The sequence below is a fragment of the Polistes canadensis genome, unplaced genomic scaffold (assembly GCF_001313835.1).
Source record: "Polistes canadensis isolate GaletaPanama2010 unplaced genomic scaffold, ASM131383v1 scaffold_294, whole genome shotgun sequence".
Taxonomy (NCBI): Eukaryota; Metazoa; Arthropoda; class Insecta; order Hymenoptera; family Vespidae; genus Polistes; species Polistes canadensis.
In genome coordinates, this window is record NW_014569841.1 from 16,417 (window position 1) to 38,526 (window position 22,110).

General features: G+C 29.3%; 5 protein-coding genes and 1 long non-coding RNA gene across 8 annotated transcripts; 3 read left to right on the plus strand and 3 right to left on the minus strand.

The window, feature by feature from the left end:
- Positions 1-1,705: 1,705 nt before the first annotated feature.
- On the minus strand, positions 1,706-4,635 carry LOC106791286 (eukaryotic translation initiation factor 5A). Of its 2 annotated transcripts, none has more exons than XM_014756819.1 (4): positions 4,539-4,635; positions 2,912-3,203; positions 2,504-2,638; positions 1,706-2,136 (listed from the first exon to the last, which is right to left on the minus strand). In XM_014756819.1, the coding sequence occupies exons 2-4, from the start codon at positions 3,185-3,187 to the stop codon at positions 2,065-2,067; spliced, it is 483 nt and encodes a 160-aa protein (XP_014612305.1). In that variant the 5' UTR covers positions 3,188-3,203; positions 4,539-4,635; the 3' UTR covers positions 1,706-2,064. The 2 variants fall into 2 exon arrangements, with proteins under 2 accessions (XP_014612305.1, XP_014612304.1); XM_014756818.1 differs by having other exon boundaries at positions 4,438-4,604.
- Positions 4,636-4,915: 280 nt separating this feature from the next.
- LOC106791287 (proteasome assembly chaperone 4-like) lies at positions 4,916-6,140 on the plus strand. The gene is made up of 2 exons (XM_014756820.1): positions 4,916-5,495; positions 5,874-6,140. The coding sequence occupies exon 1, from the start codon at positions 5,053-5,055 to the stop codon at positions 5,446-5,448; it is 396 nt and encodes a 131-aa protein (XP_014612306.1). The 5' UTR covers positions 4,916-5,052; the 3' UTR covers positions 5,449-5,495; positions 5,874-6,140.
- LOC106791284 (tail-anchored protein insertion receptor WRB-like) lies at positions 5,642-7,028 on the minus strand. The gene is made up of 4 exons (XM_014756817.1): positions 6,707-7,028; positions 6,393-6,558; positions 6,248-6,315; positions 5,642-6,083 (listed from the first exon to the last, which is right to left on the minus strand). Exons 1-4 carry the CDS (start codon positions 6,773-6,775, stop codon positions 5,895-5,897), a joined length of 492 nt encoding a protein of 163 aa, XP_014612303.1. The 5' UTR covers positions 6,776-7,028; the 3' UTR covers positions 5,642-5,894.
- A 50-nt stretch (positions 7,029-7,078) lies between these two features.
- LOC106791288 (U3 small nucleolar RNA-associated protein 14 homolog B) lies at positions 7,079-10,677 on the plus strand. 2 transcript variants are annotated; one of them, XM_014756822.1, is made up of 6 exons: positions 7,079-7,268; positions 7,411-7,627; positions 7,737-8,039; positions 8,135-8,708; positions 8,792-9,576; positions 9,681-10,677. In XM_014756822.1, exons 1-6 carry the CDS (start codon positions 7,171-7,173, stop codon positions 10,125-10,127), a joined length of 2,424 nt encoding a protein of 807 aa, XP_014612308.1. In that variant the 5' UTR covers positions 7,079-7,170; the 3' UTR covers positions 10,128-10,677. The 2 variants fall into 2 exon arrangements, with proteins under 2 accessions (XP_014612308.1, XP_014612309.1); XM_014756823.1 differs by having other exon boundaries at positions 7,218-7,303.
- Positions 10,678-12,453: 1,776 nt separating this feature from the next.
- Positions 12,454-20,975, plus strand: LOC106791289 (protein FAM188B2). The gene is made up of 12 exons (XM_014756824.1): positions 12,454-12,591; positions 12,699-13,557; positions 16,690-16,775; positions 16,910-17,127; positions 17,648-17,876; positions 18,459-18,524; positions 18,625-18,695; positions 19,295-19,445; positions 19,567-19,766; positions 20,015-20,164; positions 20,255-20,379; positions 20,490-20,975. The coding sequence occupies exons 2-11, from the start codon at positions 13,395-13,397 to the stop codon at positions 20,298-20,300; spliced, it is 1,380 nt and encodes a 459-aa protein (XP_014612310.1). The 5' UTR covers positions 12,454-12,591; positions 12,699-13,394; the 3' UTR covers positions 20,301-20,379; positions 20,490-20,975.
- On the minus strand, positions 13,168-15,649 carry LOC106791290. The gene is made up of 3 exons (XR_001382161.1): positions 15,580-15,649; positions 13,700-13,914; positions 13,168-13,570 (listed from the first exon to the last, which is right to left on the minus strand). It is a non-coding gene; the product is annotated as an uncharacterized LOC106791290 (long non-coding RNA).
- Positions 20,976-22,110: the final 1,135 nt, after the last annotated feature.

Here is a 22,110-nt window from a genome sequence, read left to right on the forward strand (position 1 = left end):
GATTAAGATGACACCATGAATTTGTTACTAAAAAAAGAAAATTAAATATCCATAAAAAATGCGATCGCTCAAATTGTTCAACATAAAAGAACTTGAGCTTTATTTTTCTCTTAGAGATCTATCTCATATTTGCTATTAGGCATTCGCGCATTTTGTTTGTCACACGAAATCATTATCTTTTCCTTCTCCATTCTTCTGCTACTGTCCGTAACAAAGCACATTTAAAGAATATGAACCTGGTCCAACATAGCACATTTGGAATACAGAGAGAGAGAGATGATGATTTATTTCATATTATTATTAGATACTTCTGCTCATTTAGATTATAATAGATAAGTGTTAGGTTGTTCACTGTGCAATGAACCAAAGTTCTCAAGGAAGGCATATCTTCAGAAATTTTGATTACTTATATATTCTACAAAGATGTCAATTGTGAATGCTCTCATCATTGATAAAATGACATTAGCTAGGTTCTTGTTGTTTGTAATACTTTGTTGAGAGTTCATATGACACGTATTAATATCTTTATAGTAATGTCTCAATCTCATGCTTGTATATAATACTTTGGTAAGATGATGTTTGTTAATAAAAAGATATGATAAACGAAGATCTTAAAGAAATATAGTTATGACAGTCGAAGAGAAATTATTGAAATAAAAATATGTTTTGTAGGATTTTAGCATAACCATATGTGAGAGGTAGGGGCACACAACATACCTTCCCATAAAAGCTCTGGTTACGGTCTTGTATCAATTTCTATTTTCATCCTATATTAATCTACATTTTTCAGACTGTATTTTCTGGAACAATTTTTTATACAAATACGATATTACAGAATAATAATACAAAGGAGATAGCAGGGTAAGTTTGAAGAATATATAATAGAAACAAAGTATAAATAATTCGGATATTTAATGAAAAAGGATACTAAGTACAGAAAGAAATATTTCGAAAATTATTGTTTTTAATAATAAAGGCAATTATTGGAATAATAAATATAAATATGCTATGTATGACAAAATAGTAAAACATGTTAGTTTATGATTAAAAAATATTTCATGTTGATAAAATTAAAATTTGCCACGATATTTCGTTGTAAGTTATCATTACTAGATAACTTATGTGATATAACAGTCATGTGATTTAAGGTAAAAAATGTTTATTGAAAAAAGTACTATCATATGTTACAAGAACATATTCGAAATAGTTTAGGCAAATTATAAAGAAACGAAATAATATTTTTCGTTACCTTAAACTTATTTTTCTTAGACTTGTTAAAAGACTTATTTCTTGCTTTTTAGATAATACTTTTACAATTAGAAATAATGGATTTATAATTTATAAAAGCATTCTGCAAGCATTCTGTGCTTATAAAGCTTATATGTAAAATTACAAATTATCTCTATAGCCATTGTTAACAATATGTAGTTTATCTACATCATTGTATCATGTACCAATTTTTACTTCATAAAATTATATAACAATAACTAAAAGATACTAAATGTTATTAATATATAAAGATTTATCGGATTCATATGAAAAATTGTTCCGCACTATAGAATGCATCTCAACCTTGGTCTTCAACAGCAATACGTGTCTATTTACTTTACGTGTATATTAAGTTAGAAAGCTTTTGTGGTTTTTACATAAGTTGTTTCCAAACATTGAATACTGAAGTCTCCAAAAAAAAAAAAAATCGAGGATGTGTAAAGGCTTTTTTCAATTTTTATTTCTTAATCAACTTTTGGTTGAAAAGTTGTATCTTTTGTATAACAAACAACGTATGTGTGTGCCTATGTGTGTATGCAATTGTGTATGTCTAAAACTGGGTATTGAGAATTCCATAAACCCAATTCTTCTTGTCTTACATTGCTTCGAAACTTTAGCATGTGTTTTTTTTTTAATATTAGTAAGTAAGTAGATGTTACTTAGATAAAAAGATGTTTTTGTCCGCTGCTGAACTGCTGTTGGTTGGAACTGTGGACTTATGTTTTTTTTACCAATGATAAGGTGTCGATTGGCTAAGCGGATAGTTTGGTTGTGTACGATTAAAACTGAACACAATTATTTGTCAAGGGCAGTGTTGGTTTTGATGGCAATTACCACCTCTTCGCCACAAGCTTTTAGTACAGTGCACTGAAAAAAAATATAATAGAATAATATAATCAATAATGATTTTTACAAATTACATAAATATTATAAATCATTCAATATGTATTATTAATATTTCTTTTAATCAAGAGACCACAGAAATATAACTATATAAACTAAACATTCATTTCAATATATTGTCTTAACAAATGGTCAAAGTTCATAATACTTACAAGTTATAAGTTATTATCATTATTCCATTATTCAGACACATATAATAATAATGAGATTTTAAAATAAACTTTTCTTTATTTATTACCATATTAAGAAATATTTTATTTGTAATTGTAAATGGATTTAATTCAAATATTCCAAAAGTCACGAATAATCATTAAATGTAAAAATTACTTACAAGTAATTCTTTGCCTGCCTCAAAATCAGCACGTAATTGAGCTCCTAATTCACCATCAGGTATTTTAAGATCTTCACGAAGATCTCCGTTATCAGCCATCAGGCATAAGTACCCATCGTCAGATATATCTGTCAGCTGAATTCAGAAGAGTACATAGGATCATTACTATTAATATATATATTAGAACAATTAATAATGATGATGATGATGATGATGATGATGATGATGATGATGATGATGATGATGATGATGATGATATAGAACAATGGTTTTAAAAACTCTTTATTTCTGTTGCAGTTAAAATTATTGTGTAATATTATAAATAAATGAAACAAATAATAATTGTAATGTAATAATAATGACATTATAAGAATATGAATTATTATTACTATACATTGTGCATATTACCTGATAATCTTCTCGCTTAACAAACGGCACATCCATATTATGTGTAGAAGGACAAATATCTTCGTATTTCTTTGAGGTAAATATGTCAATGCCTACAAGGTGAACCTTAGCATGACCATGCTTTCCAGTCTTTGAAGTAGACATCTCCACAATTTTACAGGGTCGAGATTTTAACATGACAAATCCATTTTTACGCAGTGCAGAACATTGCATAGGGTATGTTACTGATGCTCCAGAGTCACCAGTCTCAAAGTGAGTATCTTCGATGTCTGCCATTGTAAATTGTGAAGGTCTATTTGTAAAATAAAAATTGTATTTCTTTAAATATTATTCAATGACATTAATAATTATATCGTCGAATGTTTCTATCAAAATTAAACGTGTTCACTTTATTTTAAATATTGTTCTGATTAAAAATAAAAAATGTAGAATATCTTTTTTAATTGCAAGAATGAGGTGAGAGGAGGGAGTGGTGGTAGAGAAAGAAAAAAGAAACTAATATGATGAGAGGAAATATTTTTAACATGTTTCAAACAAAAGTATTTTACATTTTAACAAGATCATAAATCTGAAAAATGAAAAAAGAAAAAAAAAAGAATGTATTGATGAATACGAATGTTATGAAAATATAATTATTAAAGATTTGTTAAGTGTATCTATCATATATATATAACAATATATAAATGAAAATTATAATATCTTAATTGTTTATCTATTATTTGAGATACATTTAATATGGATATTCTTATATCACTAATCAAGAGAACATATGGTTGTGTTTAAAACACACCATAGTCTTTTGATCATATAGATGAAAAATTGAACAGTAAGAAGACAGAGTTGCCACCATCATGTAAATTTTCAACTAAATATTCTAGGTATAAGCAGCAATTGTCCTTTAATGTAAGCAGTTGAAAAGTAAATCAAGATGGTAGAATTAAACAGATCATACATAGCCGGTGTTAAAAACTATGTAAATAGTAACAATTAATCGTATATAACAATTGTAAGAAAGTTTGAATTATAAAAAGCATAAGAGTGGAATAATGTCGAGCATAAACGGCCATGTGGCAGAACAACGATAAAATCCGGCATTAAACTGTTACGAGTTTGGAATCGAATTTATCGTTATTTTCGTTAAATAGACGTTTTTTCGGCACAACTATCGATTATAAAAATACAATCGATAACGATTTGAATACAATACGATCGAAATAAGTATTTCTTTTAAGAAATATTAAATGCAAGAGGAAATATGTAGGCTAACCAAAGATTGTTTTTGCATAAACGATAGGTCATCAGATATCAGATAACTTATTAAATACTGACACCTTTATGACTAAATAAGCAAAAAAACTGACGAATAATATATTTTTATCTATACTAGTCGCGTATTTAAAGGAAAATTGTGCGAAGATGGCGCGAAAGAGTGTTAGCCACATTGCCAGTAGCCCGTTGTCATCGGCACGAGCAATTACATTTTTTAATTCCCGACGTTTAATTAACACTGTCGCATCAATACGAACCAGCTGATGTTTCACTGTCGAATTCTTAAATTTCTTGAACCCGTTCAGACAATTAGCACCATTAGTTTTCACCGAAATCGAGAACAGCTCGAGATACTCACATGTGATTAAAATGGATACTTTAACCAGAAGATCTTGTTGCGCCTGCGCGCCACGATGAACGAAAGAGGGGTCTACCAAGCTGAAAGCAGGGACTCTAAGCTTCTATGACCGAGCTTGGCATCCGGAAGTGTTCTAAAATCTTCCGGATATTTAAGTTACGAATAAAAGCGTCTAATTGGAAATTTGGAAAATATAATTGTCATTTACATTTAATAGATATTTATAATGGACAATTTGCCAAAACAGTTAAATTTAATTTTATAGTATTTAAATAATTATTTTATCTTTCGCATCCTTCGATTAGATTTTATACGCGAACCAATCAGAATCGAGTACTACATTTCACTAAATAATCTTGCGACATTGTGTTTATATTGTTTATATTATTTGAGCGGTGACTATCGGCTTTTTTGAAAGAATATGCATTGTAATTATATTTTAAATTATTATTATTTTTATTTTTAGATCATTGTTAAAGAATATAACTGACGAATAATTAAATTGACTGAAAGTATGGCTAGTGACACGGAAACCAATAAACATAGTCAAAATCCTTGCAATTTTAAATTTCATGAATTTATTGATGACGTTGGCGAGGTTAGAATTAGTTGTCACATTATACAGATGGAAGATTGTTTATATTTATGGATTGGAGATGCTAAACAGTCTGTCATGAATGATCTTGCTTTTGCACTTAGATCAAATTATGAATCAATACCTATTGGTACAAAGATAATGGGTGCAGTTGCAGATGAAACTTCAACTAACATAGCTAAACGTTTAACAAAAAAATTGGGAAAAGCTGTATATGTTAGTTTTAATTTACAAGCTGATAAAATGTTACTGCTCAAAGTCGAACAAAGAATACAACAAGAATTTAAAGCAAATGAAAAACTAGCAATAATTTAATAAGTTTATGTATTTCAAGTAAATTGAAGCTTTTCAGTAATACAACGGTATATATATGTTTACAATTTACAATTTTATAAATTAAATAAATCACGTTAATATAATATAATTATTTTAAATTTGTTGTCAATGCAAAATAATATTTAACTATTTTCTTATTTATATATATTTAATTCATGAAGCATCAATAAATCATTATATATATAGGATTTTTCTCCTGCAAAATTTTACCAGCATATTCTATAAGTAAAAATAAAAAATAAGAAACTAGTTCGTTGTCATTTCGTATTTGTTTTATAACTTATTAATAAAGTATTTAAAAGTCTATTATATTTTGTTCTTATGTTTAGTTATAGAATATGCTGGTACAATTTTATGGAAAGAAACTGGGATACCCTGTAATTATATAAACTTCATTTTTACAGATGAGTTTATTTAATAATTACTTAAACTGAAATTTGATTACACTTAAATAAAGCTATTCTCATAATAATAAACCACATAAATAAAGAAATGGAGTCTTCTTGAGTAGTTGGCCAACTTAAAAAGTAATTAATTGGCCATAATGAATCCTTTGGTAGTCTCACCACGGGTTCATTATTATACATGTATAAAAGAATCATTATTAATATGCCCTTAAATAAATATAAATATATAATTAGGTAATGTACTATAAAAAAAAATAAGATTTGTTAATTTCTATTAGTAGGAAGGATATATAGATAATGTAATTTGTAATTTAGATTGTTAATACGTTAATGATCAACACTTAAATTTATCACAAATATATAATACTTACACTGATAATACGAAAGCCATAAGTCATCATAAATCTTGCTTTTTTTCTTTTAGATAATCTCCATTTATCTAAATATGATATAGATTGTTATATATTTATTATATATATACATATATTAATTTAACTCATTAATATATTTCTTTACCTATTTGATTTAGCTGACTTTCCAGTGAGTTAGATTTTCTCTGAAGTTTAGCATATTTGGAAAATTCATCTACCATTGAAATACCTGCCATTTCTTGTTTCATTTCAACATATTTTTTACGTAATTCAACTTCCACTTGTTTTTTTGCATATAAATGTGTTGTAAGCTATGAATAAAGAAACATTTTATGGTTAAATATACGAACAACAAAATGATGAAATCCAAATATATTTAGAGGTTTGATTTCTACTGTCAATGTTATTATTTATCTTATTGATAATGAACTATTTTCTAATTATTCATTTAATACTTACATAAGTTATTAAAATTGGCACTATATACTCTAAAATGCAAATTAATGTTGATATCAAAATTAAATTCATTTTACAATATATTCAATTATATTGATTTTAAAGATAGAATTCTGTCAATTATTATATATATATATATATGTATATTTGTTTCCGTTTCAATTATTTTTGGATTAATAAGAAGAAGATAATTAGATATATTTTATTTAAATTGTGTGTGTTTATATCTGACGATGAATGATCATTGAAGACTTGGTACAACTATATTAAAACGTTATTTTCATTGGTTCCTTTCGAATCTAACCAACGTATCAAACATCGTCATAGTTAGCCGCCATATTGTAAATTGGCGCATAGAATTAAATTTGGTGTAAATACAAGAACTAGTGCATGCATACGTCGTGCGCCACATGGTGCAGTGCATATAATATTTTTTAAGTGTGTATTTTGTTTATATTTATTACAAAATGAGTGGCTCAGATATTGATTATGATACCGATCAAGAAGTATCAGAATCTCATTCTAAACTCCTGGAAGCAGTGGCACAACTAGATAAAGGACAAAAGTAAATATATTTATAGGTTATGTTTCATTATTAAGGTTATTATTGTATTAAATAAAATATTTTTTAATTGTTCATTGTTTAGTTTAAACTATTACATGTATGTATATATATATTTCATAAAAATATGTACTTTGTTTTTCAGAGTTAAGAAGCCGGAAAGAACAGAACCAACGTTAGAAGTATCAGAATTTCATTTAGTTAAAAGTGGAATATCCGATAAAAATGCAGTATCTGTTAAGAATTTAGTAAAATCGTTAGGAAATAAAGGATATCAAACAGAGATAAGCAAGAAATTTAATGCAGTTCAAAAAAAGACTAAAGTTCTTCCTAAGCCATTAGAAAAACCTTCTGCTGATCGTGTATGTGTGTAGAATAATGTTATATAATTATTTTTTAATTATTCATTATTGTTTATTATACATAATTCACATTGTTTAATAGTTGGTAATCAAAGTTTATTACTTTTAGATTAAAAGAGTGGTCGGATTTGAAAAGACTCAAAAAGAAGTAAGTAAATGGAACGGAGTAATATCTCATAATAGAGTTGCAGAAAAGGTATATTTTCCTTTGAATAAATTATCTAATAAAGCGGACTCAGTTTCTAAAATGGTTAAAAGATTTACACTACAATCAGATTTAGAAAAAAAATTAGCGGAATTAAAACCAATACCAGAGCCAGAAGAAACAGAAGAGAAAGAAGATAAAGTTGCAATGAGTTTGGAAGAAATATTAGAAAGGAGAAAAGAAGCTGCTCACATGAGAGCTTTACAGGTAAACAAGTGATCGCTGTTATCAATTGTATAAATTCAGAAATTTTATTGCGAAAAAAACAAATCTTATGCTATTTTTTTATTATTAATTTTTAGTCTTATAAAGAAGCAAAAGCACATAGACAAAAAAGGATTAAGAGTAAAAAGTTCCACCGTGTTCAAAGAAAGGAAAGGATTAAGCAACAAATTAAAGAATTTGAGGAACTACAAAAATCAGATCCGCAGACTGCTTTAGAGAAACTATCGTTGCTTGATAAATCCAGAGCAAAAGAACGAGTAACGTTAAGACATAAAAGTACAGGTCAATGGGCAAAGAACAAACAAATAAGAGCTAAATATGACAAAGAAACGCGTCAAGAACTTGCTCAACAATTGTCCATCGGTAGAGAATTGACGCAACATCTGAAGGTAGCGGATGATAGTAGTGACAATGATGATGATGATAATGATGGTGATAATGAGAATACAATGTCTTTCAAACTTTCTGATACTACAAAAGAAAATCCATGGATAAATGAAGTTAAAACTGAAAATGAAATTAATGACTTTATCAGCAGTTACCGCAAATATTGGGATGCAAAAAATTCAGAATCAAATAAAAAGGGTCCTATTTCTGATCAAGTAAATAATATATCTCAGAAAAGTAATACTGAACGTAAGCAAAAACAAGGTAAAGAGTGAAAGGGATATTTATTTTTTCAAATAAATTTCATTTTCAGTACGGTTTAATAAAAAATACTTTATTCTTTACAGATAACAAGACTGTTTCTTCTAATAAAGAATTAACTACTGAAACGAATAAATTACAAAAGAATAAGAAATCCTTAATTACCAATAAAAAAGTGGAAAGTGAGTTTAATGGAACGCTTGATACAAATGGATCTTTAAAAATCAAGAAAGTAAACAAAAATAATAAAGTGTTGAAAAAAATCGCTGCTACATCTGCTTGGAGTGTAGAAGATTGCAATGAAACTGTAATTTTTGATGATATAAAAAATAGCTCAATATCGCCAGTTGAGAAAATAGATGATATGTTCGATTTAATGGAAGATAAAATGCAAAAACAGATTCGTACGCGGATAAATCGTGTTAAGAGCAAATTTAATATTGATGCAGAAAAGGAAAATCATAACGCTGATGAATCTAACGTTGACGAATCTAACGTTGACGAATCTAATATTGAAAAATTAGAATTTAAAAATAAAAGTCAAAAGCCAATCTTGACTAATCCTCTGGAAGAAGTAACTAAATCTGCAAAAATATCCAAAAATAAAGATATAATGAAATTGAAAGAGTTAGCAAAAAGTTTAGATAAAACAACTGTTGATGTATCAAAAAATAAAGATACGAATATAGATCCAAACAAATACATTAATGTAAAACCTAAACATTTAAAAACTGATTTACCAAATGTTATCACTGGTGGAGACGATGCTTTAGACGATAGCGAAGGTGAGGAAGAAAGAAATGACATAATAAGTGAAGCTTTCGCAGACGATGATGTGGTCGACGAATTTAGGAAAGAAAAAGAAGAGGAGGTATGTATGAAAAGAACAAAATTAAAATAAAATGAATGTACATACAATAAAATATTCATATTTATTTCACATTATATATTTGAAATATACGAATTGAATTATAGATTAAAAAATCGCAACCAGAGGATATTGATCTTACCTTACCAGGATGGGGATCTTGGGGTGGAACAAATATAAAACCATCGACCCGGAAAAATAAACGATTTATTATAAATGTACCAAAAGAGGAAACACGTAAAGACGAAAATAAAGGCGATGTTATAATAATCGAAGACGACCATGCCAAAATAAGGGAACATCAAGTAAATGAACTACCATTTCCATTTTCGACAGTTCGAGATTTTGAAGCTAGTATCAGGGCACCGATCGGACGAAATTTTGTTCCGGAGAACGCTTATAAAAAATTCATCGAACCCTCTGTACAAACGGCTCTGGGAAAAATAATTGATCCTATGGACGAAAGTGTACTGGTTAATAAGAAGATTAATAAGAAACGAAAAAATGACAACGAAAACAAATCAATTATACCTATTAATAAAAAGAAAAAATAATTGTAAAATAGGTAATAAAATTCGTCTAATGAGAATGCATAGGTATTCTATAATTTTGTTTATAGAAATATTAAAATATTAATAGGAATTAATTAAATATAGGAATGATGAATATTATTCAGTATAAATGCAAGATGCTTCTAAATATGTGACTGTAACTTCAGAGCTGGTTTCGAATACGTCTAATTAAGAGACGTCGAAGTAATAAAATAATTTTATATAATCGAATTACATATAAAATGCAATAATACATAGTTTTCGTTATACGTTTACTATTCTAATTTTTATAATTTAAACATTTGCGATAACATAAATTGATATTGTATAATTTTTCAACTGACTATGTTAAAACTATTTACTTGGTATAATTTTACCAATACTTTTCTATGAAATATTTTCCGTAGATATACAGGCAGTTTCAGATTGACGATTATTACACCAAGTCACGTAAGCATACACACACACAAACTCACACGATAATTACAATTCATTTTGTAGAATATTATTTTTTCAGATTACTTTAAAAAGTAAAGTGTACATTTATTAATCAGATTTCGCATTTTATGTTAAAAAAAATCGATTTCTAATAAATATATTAGATGAAAAATATTATATATACATATATAAAATCAATTTTGATGATCCTCCGGGAACGTGGAACGGTTTGAACTTTAAAATACTGCACGTTCAATCTATTTCAAACTCGAACTTGAACTTAGTTAAACCACGTAATCTTATTTTCACGAACGGCAGCTCAGGAAATTAGTTATTATGGATAAGCGAGAAGCTTCGTGTATATATGTACAATAAAAAAATCAATTTAAATATACACACACATACACAGACATACAAAGAAATATTTTCCATTTAGATTCGTATGCTACTATTACTTCATAAAAGTGTAAATAACGTTTTATTTTCTACGATAAGATCCTCTGATTCATTTTCTAGTTTTAGATCTAATTTCGAATTAATTATAAACATTCGACTGAACCCGATTACTCATAGGGGCATTTGTATTAGTGGCAAGTTTCGCGCTTTATCTATCGAACAATCAAAATCGTAATATTCGATAGGAGGGAAAATGAGATAAGTTTGTAAAACCAGTTGTGTTTGTGTGTGTGTATGCATGCTCAATATTTTCAAATGTATATAGGAAAGATCGAAAAGATATAAAAAAATTATTAAAAAAAACTTTCCCCATGAAGGGATCGAACACTAACTAGCAGCACGAAAAGCGAGAACGCTACTACTTACTTGTATCGATATCTATACAACTTGTATACAAAAAATTGAAAACTTTAAAAGTATTTTTCTCAAAATTGGCTTCGCATTTTGATAAAATACTTTAGCACGTTAACACCCTAAAGGTATATACTACTAATATAAATTCGTAAAATATAAACTCGTTAAAATCCATGAGGGCACAACCGTAAGGTCTCCTTGTTAGTCAACTTTTATATACAAGTATTACATGAGTGAGTTGAAAAGTTTTGAGCCTAACAAAAAGAAACAATTTGTTTTCTTTTTTTTGTCGATACTTAGAACTTTTCAATCCACCTTCATATATATATAAATTTGTTGTATTTTTACAGTTATTTATTGTTAAAATTCATTGAAATTTTCTACGAACAAATTATATTATCCCGTTAACAATCATCGACGCGCAAAACTATAAGCAATTAGCTGAGTAAGAATAAAACAAACTAATGTAAGTTGAGTAACGAGTCGGAGGGATAATGAGGATGGTTTGCATTAGTGTGAAGGTGGTGGTTATAGGGGGTATACATTATTGAAGGCGCCATTTACGTGGGAAGTGGGTAAAAGGGGATGAACTGAAAATCGCGAGGGTTGGTTAGAATTATTATCGCTATCCAAACTCTCGGCGCCAGGCTGTCAGTTAACACAGGTCAATGCAGATGTAAGTGTACGTTATATCTATGCATGTATGTATGTATGTATTGAGAGTGGAACACCACGAACAACCAAGTTTACCTCGCATATTCGTTAGTTAGTTCTTCCAGTCGTATACGTAGGAACGCGAAGTAAAACCAAACTGGCTCATTGTCAGTTAAAAAAATAGCTGACTAGTAGAATAAGTAACAAAAGAATCGGGGTAATATTTGAAATATTATTTCACGATTATTAAAATCATTTTAAAAAGAAAACAAAAATAAGCCTTGCTTTTGTGTCGCTCTTAATATTCAATAATAAATTTTAATTGAATTCTAACAATAGGTAATTCGATTACCTTATTATATAATAGAGAGAAGAATAATGTTCAATTTTATTTGATAATTTCTCCAACGAATTACAACGATATTGATAACAAATAAGTTTGATTAAAAAGAAGAAATTGATTTTGTTAATTAAGGATATATTTCACGTGGATAATAATAACATGGGATTTCAATTTCGAGAGTTAGTTTAAACAAATTACGTTACACGCAATATACGAGCAAAGGTATATATAACTTTTAACAACGACGTATGAACCAAATATTTAAGTAACTTACATCGTTCTTTTCTTTTTAATATTTATCGTTCAAAGTTTTTTGTTTTTTTCTCTAGTATAAAAAGACGACACTAATCGTCAAGAGGAAAGTGTTCGATATACCGAGATGTTTATTTCCGTGTGAAAAATGATTAATAGTTTTCCCATAGGGAGAAGGAGGACCATGGGAAAGTTTAAAACGAGACTTAATCACGAACACAAATAATCCGGTTTAATAATTTATTTTCACATCGGTTTGTTTAAAAGGATTCATTTATCTGTCTATCTTCCTCTATCTTTTTTGTTTTGTTTGTTTTTAATTCGTCACGCACGAAGTGTCGAAAGGGTTTCGATCTTTACGCTCGAAGGATGACAAATAACGACCTCGTTTTAATACGAAATTAGATTTATCATCTAATACAAAATAATACATTTTGAATAATCGATCATATTGTGTTTATTAAACGAATCTGGTAAATCCAAAATTATTTTACATTAAATGCAAATTAACAATATATTAGGGTGAACCAAAACATATAAAAGTTATTTTATATTGACTTGAAAAGAAAAAAAGAAAAAGAAACAATACGAATAAACGCACGAACATTTATTTGGTTCAGCCTAATAATTAAATTAGCAATCACAGATAAATAAGATTGAAATTATCAAGATATTTCTTCAACAGATTACAAGATTGTAATCTAAAATTGTTCCCTTTTAATAATCCTTTTTTCGTGGGTGGATATTTTTAATATTTGTAATAACAACTCTCAATGGAGGAATCACGGACAACGAAAACAAACGAACAAGTACTCACTATGTCAGATTCTGTGTCTGATGCTAGCACGAGTACAATTACGCCGACATCAGGATCGTTTTCAGGCAAACAGCAATACGATACTATTCCAAAGAAGCCAACTTATTTGAGAGACAGAGGTATGCATTAATCCTGGGAAAATAATATTCTATATTTAATAAGTTTAATTATATAATATTCATATATTATTAATATTAATTAAATATCAAATATACGATTTTGTTAACGTTTCACAATGTAAAATAGAAAAGATCTAATTACATGATCTATCTGCCGAAATATTATCTTCTTCATTTTTGTGTTGTATTTTTGTTTGTTTGTATCGATCATCGTTGAAGAATCACATTGATGAATATTTCTCGAAAGCAAAGAAAGTATCACTTGTTCTTCGGTGATTCGTATGTAGATATTTAGTAGGAGGAGGATGTCGTTCACGCAACACTGCTTTTACTCTTTGTCCCGTTTCCGGTATCGGTCTGTAAAGAAACGAAAGTCTTGCATAGTTTAACGAACAACAAAGTGTAACTTATTTTGCGTTCCTTACGTACTGGCGTAACAACTATTTCTGATTCTAATCGTTTACTGTTCTTCAATACTTTTTTTTTTATTGTATGTAATGAAGTATCGTTTAGGAAAAATACCGGAAACGATTTAGAACAGATTTAATAGAAGATTATATCAACTATTTTATAAAGGGAATATTCATTTTTATTCACAAATATATTATATATTTTTGATCATTCTCTCTTATATATATTTTAATTAAATTATATAACAATTATTTATATAATATATTCTTAGCATTCTCTTATATATAAATTTATAAACGCTGTGTGTTTTATCTTTCTCTTTGAATAATTTTAACATATGATTATTTAAATTTTGGTTTTTTTCTCACACGACCTTGAGTATGAAAGGTGAATGGTTAAATTCTAAAGAAAAATCGATCGATGGTTTGGTATAGTTATTCGAATGTTTCTCGAAGGAATGCAAATTTAGACAATGTGTTTGTATAAGTAGGCATACGTATGTCCAGATATATCAAAGATGGTGTGCAATCGGCGAATGCAGATGCTTGTTCCGACGTTAGATTCTTAATACGATATCTTGATTGCACGCGAGCACGCGATTATGCGAGTAAGCGCCTTAGACGAGTGTTAGATCACGCCAACCCTCTTCTTCTTTCGCATAATCTTTCGAATTTATATGAAAAATATCAATTGTCTCTGTTTTACACCCTTTTTTCTTCTTATTCTTCTTTCTTTTCTTTTTTCTTTTTCTTTTCGTATCGTCAAAACACGTCATTGCATCTCTTTGTTCATTTTTCATACTTCTGAAGTTATTTTCTTTCTTTTTCTTTTTGTTTTTCATTGTCTTCTTCGTTCGAAACAATTTATCACCAACACGTAATTCTTTTTTTTCTTGTTTTGTTTACAGACAATAAATTATTTATAAGCGATTTATAAGCGAACAAAAATAATTTCGGTTTCTTTTTGTAATAATTCTTTTGTATAATAAATTATTACAAAAATATTATTTACAACTGGAAGAGAGTCACACATTGGAATAAATGTAACGATAGTTATTTTTTCTTGTAATATTTATTCGTCCGTACGGTTTTTTTCGTTTAATAAAACTCACACACACCGAAAAATAAAAAATACACGCGTGCATTTCACACGCGGTAGAAATGAAAATTTTAGTAAACTAAACTTTGAGAAAATGAATTTACATTTTATATTACATATACTTCATTATATATTACACATACTCAACCAAGTTTTCAATTTCAACAAATGACACGCTTTTTATTCACAATAGAATCATCAGAATTTGATCGTAATCTTTTTTAAGAATTTACGATACTTTTGAAATAATTTTATTCAATTCTCGTGGATGATTTATTAATATAAATGTTTGTTCTCATTTCAGTGTTGGTTTTTCGGTTTCGTTGAGTTTCAAATCACAACGATATTAAAGAAATTTTAACTTACAAAAAAACTGGGACGAATATAATGTTACAATGCAATAATATATGATAATTCAAACTCTGTATATATATATATAATAGGACACTTATACTTAAACGTAAAAAAGGGTTATTTAAATCTATCGTAAGAATAAAATAATACATTACGTACCTAAACGAGAATCTTTCCACATGAAATTTCGAGTTACGTACCAGTTGGATGAACATACGTATATAAAAAATATCTTATTATTATAACAAAATATCTATTAATAAAATAAATAAGTAATAACAATTTTGATCTTATCGATAAATTGATTTGAAAAGAAACGATATGTATGGACGAAAGAAGAAAAAAAATAAGCAAATTTATCTAATTCAATTATAAATAGGATAAATTATGAAAAGTTAGTTGACAAAATTAGGGAAAAAAGATGACGCGACCGCACCCGTGTCTAGATCGAACTATACTAGCAAGTATAAACGGATCTTATTAGGGTGGTTCGAGCTAGTACGATAAAAATATGTATGCATACTGTTAGTGTATCTGTGTGTGTGTGACTTTGTTAAAGCAAAATTCCAAGCTAGATCGTATTAGACAGATAGACGTTAGTAGGGCATTTCTATCATTTTCAAATATACCTAATTGTTAGTCTATTTGGACATACGAATTGACACGTTTCGTGTGCTCCACCCACTTTGAAAAAAGTTCTACAGTCAAAGTGTCTATTCAATAGACAAAATTGGTGTTGTATAAAAGGGACATGCTCTTTCATTCGATATCCAATTGATATTCGATAACCATCGGGTGTGCTAGTACTGGCTGACACAAAACCTTAGGAATTCGTTTGAATTTTTACGCATTCTCCAAGAAGAATTTTCGTTATATGCAAAGTAATGTTAGTGGAATACGTGATCATTGCAGATTTAGATTCCATATTGTAGTAGGTGTATAACATATATACATATATACATATATATATATATATCAAAGAAATGCACGTAAAATCTCTCAGTTTCGGTTTACTTACGATCATCGAAGGAAGGTTCTTCCAGATCGTATACTTAAAGTTTCAAGAAAAATATATTAATCAAATAAATTATTGAGGAATGTTACTTTCAACGAGGGCAGCTCGGTGTGCAGCACTTATGGCTGAACCGGATGAGCTTTATCCAGGTTCCCAATGTTAACTATTAATGATTAGAATGGGATTTGTTATAAAATTATTAACACGGAATAAATTTTCATTAATTTATACGTATTTTTGTGTTTTGTTTTCAGAGAGGATTATTTATCCAAGAAATACGAGAACGTTACCGAAAACAATAGTATCTGGTGGTACACCTATTAACGAGGAAACTTGTATGGTAATATGATTCATGAAATTTTTCATTTGTCTACAAATAATTTCATTCATTATAATTTAATTAATATTTAACAATAATATAAATAAATAATTTAATATTATATCAATATGTGAATTATTTAAAAAACATTTTAGATGTTGAGAACATTGATATTTGGTAGCTGTGCTTGTCCACCTAGAGCAGAATGGGCTAGAACAGGCTTGACCTTAAGACCTTATGGTCAGAATTTAGCTTTTGGATTAAGAACACCAAGGAATACGACTAGAGGTCTCATTACCGCGGTTCAAGCTATCATGTTGAAACATTTTTTATTCAAATGTAACACCCAAGACAGTCGTATAAGTCCGGACATGTGAGTATTATTAGGGTGAATCAAAAAGTTCGTGCTTTTATTCTATTGCCTCAGATAAGTGCAATTGTTTTTTTCAAGTCAATCAAATTATTTTATATATTCTTGTGAAATATTAATAAAGAAAACAAGAACTCACGAACTTTTGGTTCACCTTAAACGATACAATACAGGTAACCCTTCTACAATATGGTTTCGTTCTAACAAGGATCCCCTCACGGATTTTAACGAGCTTTGGTATGGTAGTAGTATACTAGTAGGGTGTTATCGTGGTAAAGTATTTCATCCTAACGCGAAGCCAATTTTGAGAAAAAAGCTTTTAAAGTTTTGATTTATTTGTAAACATGTTTATATTATTTTAAATGCAACATATTTCAAAAGTAAATTATATTCAAATAACGACGCGAAGAAATGATGAATTTTAAGTTATATTTTATAGAAGGGTTAACTGTATTTCAAATGGAAAATATAACGTATCATCATTATGTTTAACTAAGCGTTATTTTTTTGTTTGTCCTCGTAGCTTACTGAAACCTTCCTATGACAGACAAGTTGAAGTCCTGTGCCTTGCGATATCAGAAATAATTTGGCGTTGCGCCGGTGGTTTCGTTTCTGTTAACAATCAGAATAGCAGCTGCAGCAACCTCGATACAAAAAGTGTCAGCGTGCCAAAGGCAATCGTTGCATTACCACAAAAGACACCCTATCTGCAACATAGCGTGCAGTATTTTCAGGATGGTTTGACGGAGACAGTACGCCTATTCAAATCACCATCCACCCCCCTATCACCACCAACACCACCACTACCACCTCATATACCTACTCTCATATACTTTTTGACGTATACATTTTTTCTCGATTCTTTTTTTTTCTTTTCCTTATTATTTTTTTTCTCCTCTTATTCGTACTCGAGAATTTCGTCGATTGACCTAGGGGAAAAAAAAGAACAAGTAAAAAAAAAATGCTTGGATCGTTTATCAAATGAGTCGTCAAGACGTATTGTCGGCAACGTGCCAACCCATTCAAGGATGTCTTTATTGCTTTTGCATTATGATTTGTGTTACGTTAATAAAGTCTTGAGTGTAATACAAATTTTATCTTTAATATTAGGCTTTCAGATTTCTTAGGATTTTATAATACTTAACGGTATATTCGAAATATTAGCCTTAGGGATTATTGTTAGAGAGAGGGTGGGTGGGTCGTGGGGGATGAAATAAAATTGATCGATGAATATATAGTTGGAAACCGATTTTTTTCCCCCTCGGGGTTAAGGTCGTGGCCAAGTTTTTGATAAGCTATTTTAACATATATTTCCGTTCTCTTTTCTTTTCCAGTTGCATCTATTCGAGTTCACCTCAATAGAAGATCTTCAAATATTCATCAAGAGGTACTTATACTTGGTAAGTACTTTATATAATTTATAATGTTTCTTTATTTTTAAAGTTACGAATATATTGGGATAATGAAAATAAACGAATAAGAAAGATTATTGTTAAATAGTTTCAGGACGAAGGTGGACCAGGCGCAAAATTGTTAATTTACAGTGCAGTTTTATCGAGAGGTTTAACTAAGTAAGATTACCATTTTGAATTTATTTATACGATTCAATCTATAACATTAATTTACAAAATTTAACATTTCATATCTGTTGACGTGAATTTTATGATCGATAATGTTAACACAATTGTGATCCTGTTTTTGTCAAATCAAACCTCAAAAATTTGTGTTCAACTTGAGATATTGATTTTGATCATTTACGCGTATTTTTATTAATCGTATTAACGTGCGTATTTTAATATGTGTAAGATTAATATCTGAGGAAAAAAGAGAAAAAGAACTGATAAAAATTATACTATTTATAAGAAATATTTGAAATCTGTATAACATATAATACCTAAAATTTGTTCGGCAACAAATGTACTGTAAACATAAGTGATAATCGTGTGATCGAACATAATAATAACGGGTGATCGAATAAATCGTGAAAATTGTATCCGTACAGTTAAAACGATGCCGAATGAAAAGAAAAATAGTTTTGCACCGGTATTTGTGTTCGTGTTTTCGTGTTCATTCGAAGCATTTGCTCGAACGAAATGTGGAAAATAATTCCGCTAGTTGAAAAATTACGCTCGTCAAACTAACGGACGCACACGCTCGATTCGGTCCACAGAGTTCAAAACGACCTGGAAGATCAAAAAGCTTCTATACTAAGCGGATGTCCTGAAGAGGGACCGATCAGTGTCGTGGTGTTTATGTTAACCGGGCGGGCGTCTCCTCATCTTCATAACGGTGTTATTAATGTCGGGGATGAGAATACTTACGTAAATATATACATATATCAAACGATTAACTCGTATTATTTGATAATTCAATTCATTTTCTCGTATATGCATTTCTCGTATCGTGTATTCTCATGTCATATGATATGTAATCATTTTTAAGGCTGTACCACAATGGGGTATTCTCGTAAGAAGCGAAGTTGGTTTTTTAATTCACGAGGGTGATGGTCAAACTAGCAAAGTACCTGGTTCCAGATTAAAAACTCCAAGTTTACCGATATGGGTTACTTTATGTCATGGTCATCATGGTGTTCTATTTAATACTAACAAGGAATTGTTAAGAAATTATCATGCGGAAAGACGGTAATTATTATATTATTATGGTGAATCCAAAATTCGTCCGAAAACAAATTCTATTTTGAATTAATATTTTTTCTTTTTTTTTTTCAATTAATATTTATTTGAATTTAAATTTAGCAAAAATGAACGATACATTGTGCAAGAAAATAATTGACTCATCCTAAAATAAAATGATAGTATTCATTTATTTAAGATATATTTGTGTTGTGTTGAGATATAAATGAAAGTATCATTGAATATTGCATTCAAAGATTCGAGGTGCAGTATTTCGCTTGTGGTGGAAGTCATGCAACATTGACCGTTGATACAAGGGCTAACGAAAATGCATCGGGTGTTGAATCAATGAGCAAGGAATCCATTGATATAGCTGCTACACCATTGGAAAAACTTATTCGTTCTAAGTAAGGATTTATATATATTCAAAATGATCACGATTCAATTTAATAATATGTTTTAAATATCGTAACCAATTGATTTTATGTTTTTTAAAGATGGCAGGATGCACAAATACAATGGAACGGTGCACCATTGATGTAATAGTTCATTCTAATTAAATTTGAACTATTTTATATTAGATTTCGAATAAAGTAAAGTCCTACGTTTATTTTGTTATAAGGTATGTCAATTTTTATTATTTTACAAAACGTGTCAGAGAAACCGTTTGAAAATATTCGAATGAAAATGTTTTATGAAAACTGGAATCGCAGAATAATTTTGTATTCACAGAAATCGTTTATTTGCGAACGTGGGATAGGAAAAAGCGGATCGTTCCATTCCGGGGATGACAATTCCCGTAGCTCATCGTCGTCGTTGAACCGTCTCGAATCTTCCATCCGTGAAATCGACAAGTATGGTTCTTTCATATCGTGAGAAATAACTATTTTTACGTTGTACTTTGAATTTGCATCTTTATCTGGAAACTGGTATTATTCGATGGAACTAGCATCCAATATTTTGTCGAAATATATTTTTGATTAAATGCCAATATTTATGATAGATCTACTTTTGTAACGGGGGTTTTTGAGGTTATACTTCTTTTGGCGCGTTTTGGAAAGTGAAGTTAGATGCGACCGAAAAATTCGACACCAGGAAGTTGTCGATATTTACAATGCGCGGACATATTTAAGTTATTCTTGAGGTTATTAAGGTTATATTCGTTTTGGTACGCTAAAGAAGTAAAGTGAATTACATTAGAATAACATGTATTACTAATATTATATATATATATATAGGGGCATAAGTCGCTTTTTTATTTTTTTTTTTAAATGAAAAGATACCGTTCAATTGTAATTAGTATTACCATTAACTCGATTTTTTTGAAAAAGTGACTTATGCCACTTTCAAAATAAACGGCTCATATATTATTATTTAACTATATAGATGATTAAATCATTTATTTTATAACAGATTACCTGTTAATGTAATGATAGTATTATTATCACGATACTATAATATTCAATTAATACATAAATGTAGTATGTGTAATACGTAATAACATATTGTATCCTACTATTACTTAAAATAACAGTGTATTACGTGTTCTGTAATAGAATTGAAAATAATAATACATATATAATCCATAAATGTTAAAATTGAAAAAAATTAACTTAACGTAAGAATCGTCAAAATTCAAGTCAAAAAAATGTAAATTTACATGACCCATCCGTTAAATGTTAAAGATAGGAAAGAATTGTTAAACAAAATGTACAGTTTTAGAACCTTCGAGGAAAGGAATCACGTGCAATAATTGAGCGTTACATCGAAGAATAAGTTACGTGTGCAGTGTACTATAAACAGAATAGGTAAAGGTAAGCTATCAAAAAAAATGGGTGGGGTGGGAGGAATCCAATGGGGATGAAGAAGAAGAGGGACGGAACGTTACGCACTATAGCACGCGACTACTCATGTCAGTTCTTTGCTTGGCTACCTGGTTGGTTTGTTGGTTGGTTGGTTGGATTTGCACGCACGCATCCACGCACCCCTCGTTTCACTTTGAACGAAGGTGAACACCTGTTCACTCGGTCGTCGTGGAGTTGGAGTGGTCGGACCCCCACTTCCGGTCGAATCGGAGGAGAACCCAACTTCCATGAGAGTTCAGTTGTACTCGCTTTGTTCATTATTGTGTTACTCCTCGTCTTTCGTAGTATCGAATTCAAAGTGTAAACTTCTTTGCTTTCGTTCACTCTCGTTTACACGAGAAATAATAATTTATTAATTCAATTATTATACAGAGTTGAATTTTGTGACGTGAATTTAAAAATATTATTATCTTTTATCCTAATTGTAATGTTTTTATAGTGATCCGATTCTTTTTCTTCTTTTTTTTAAATACATTTATTTATTTCTT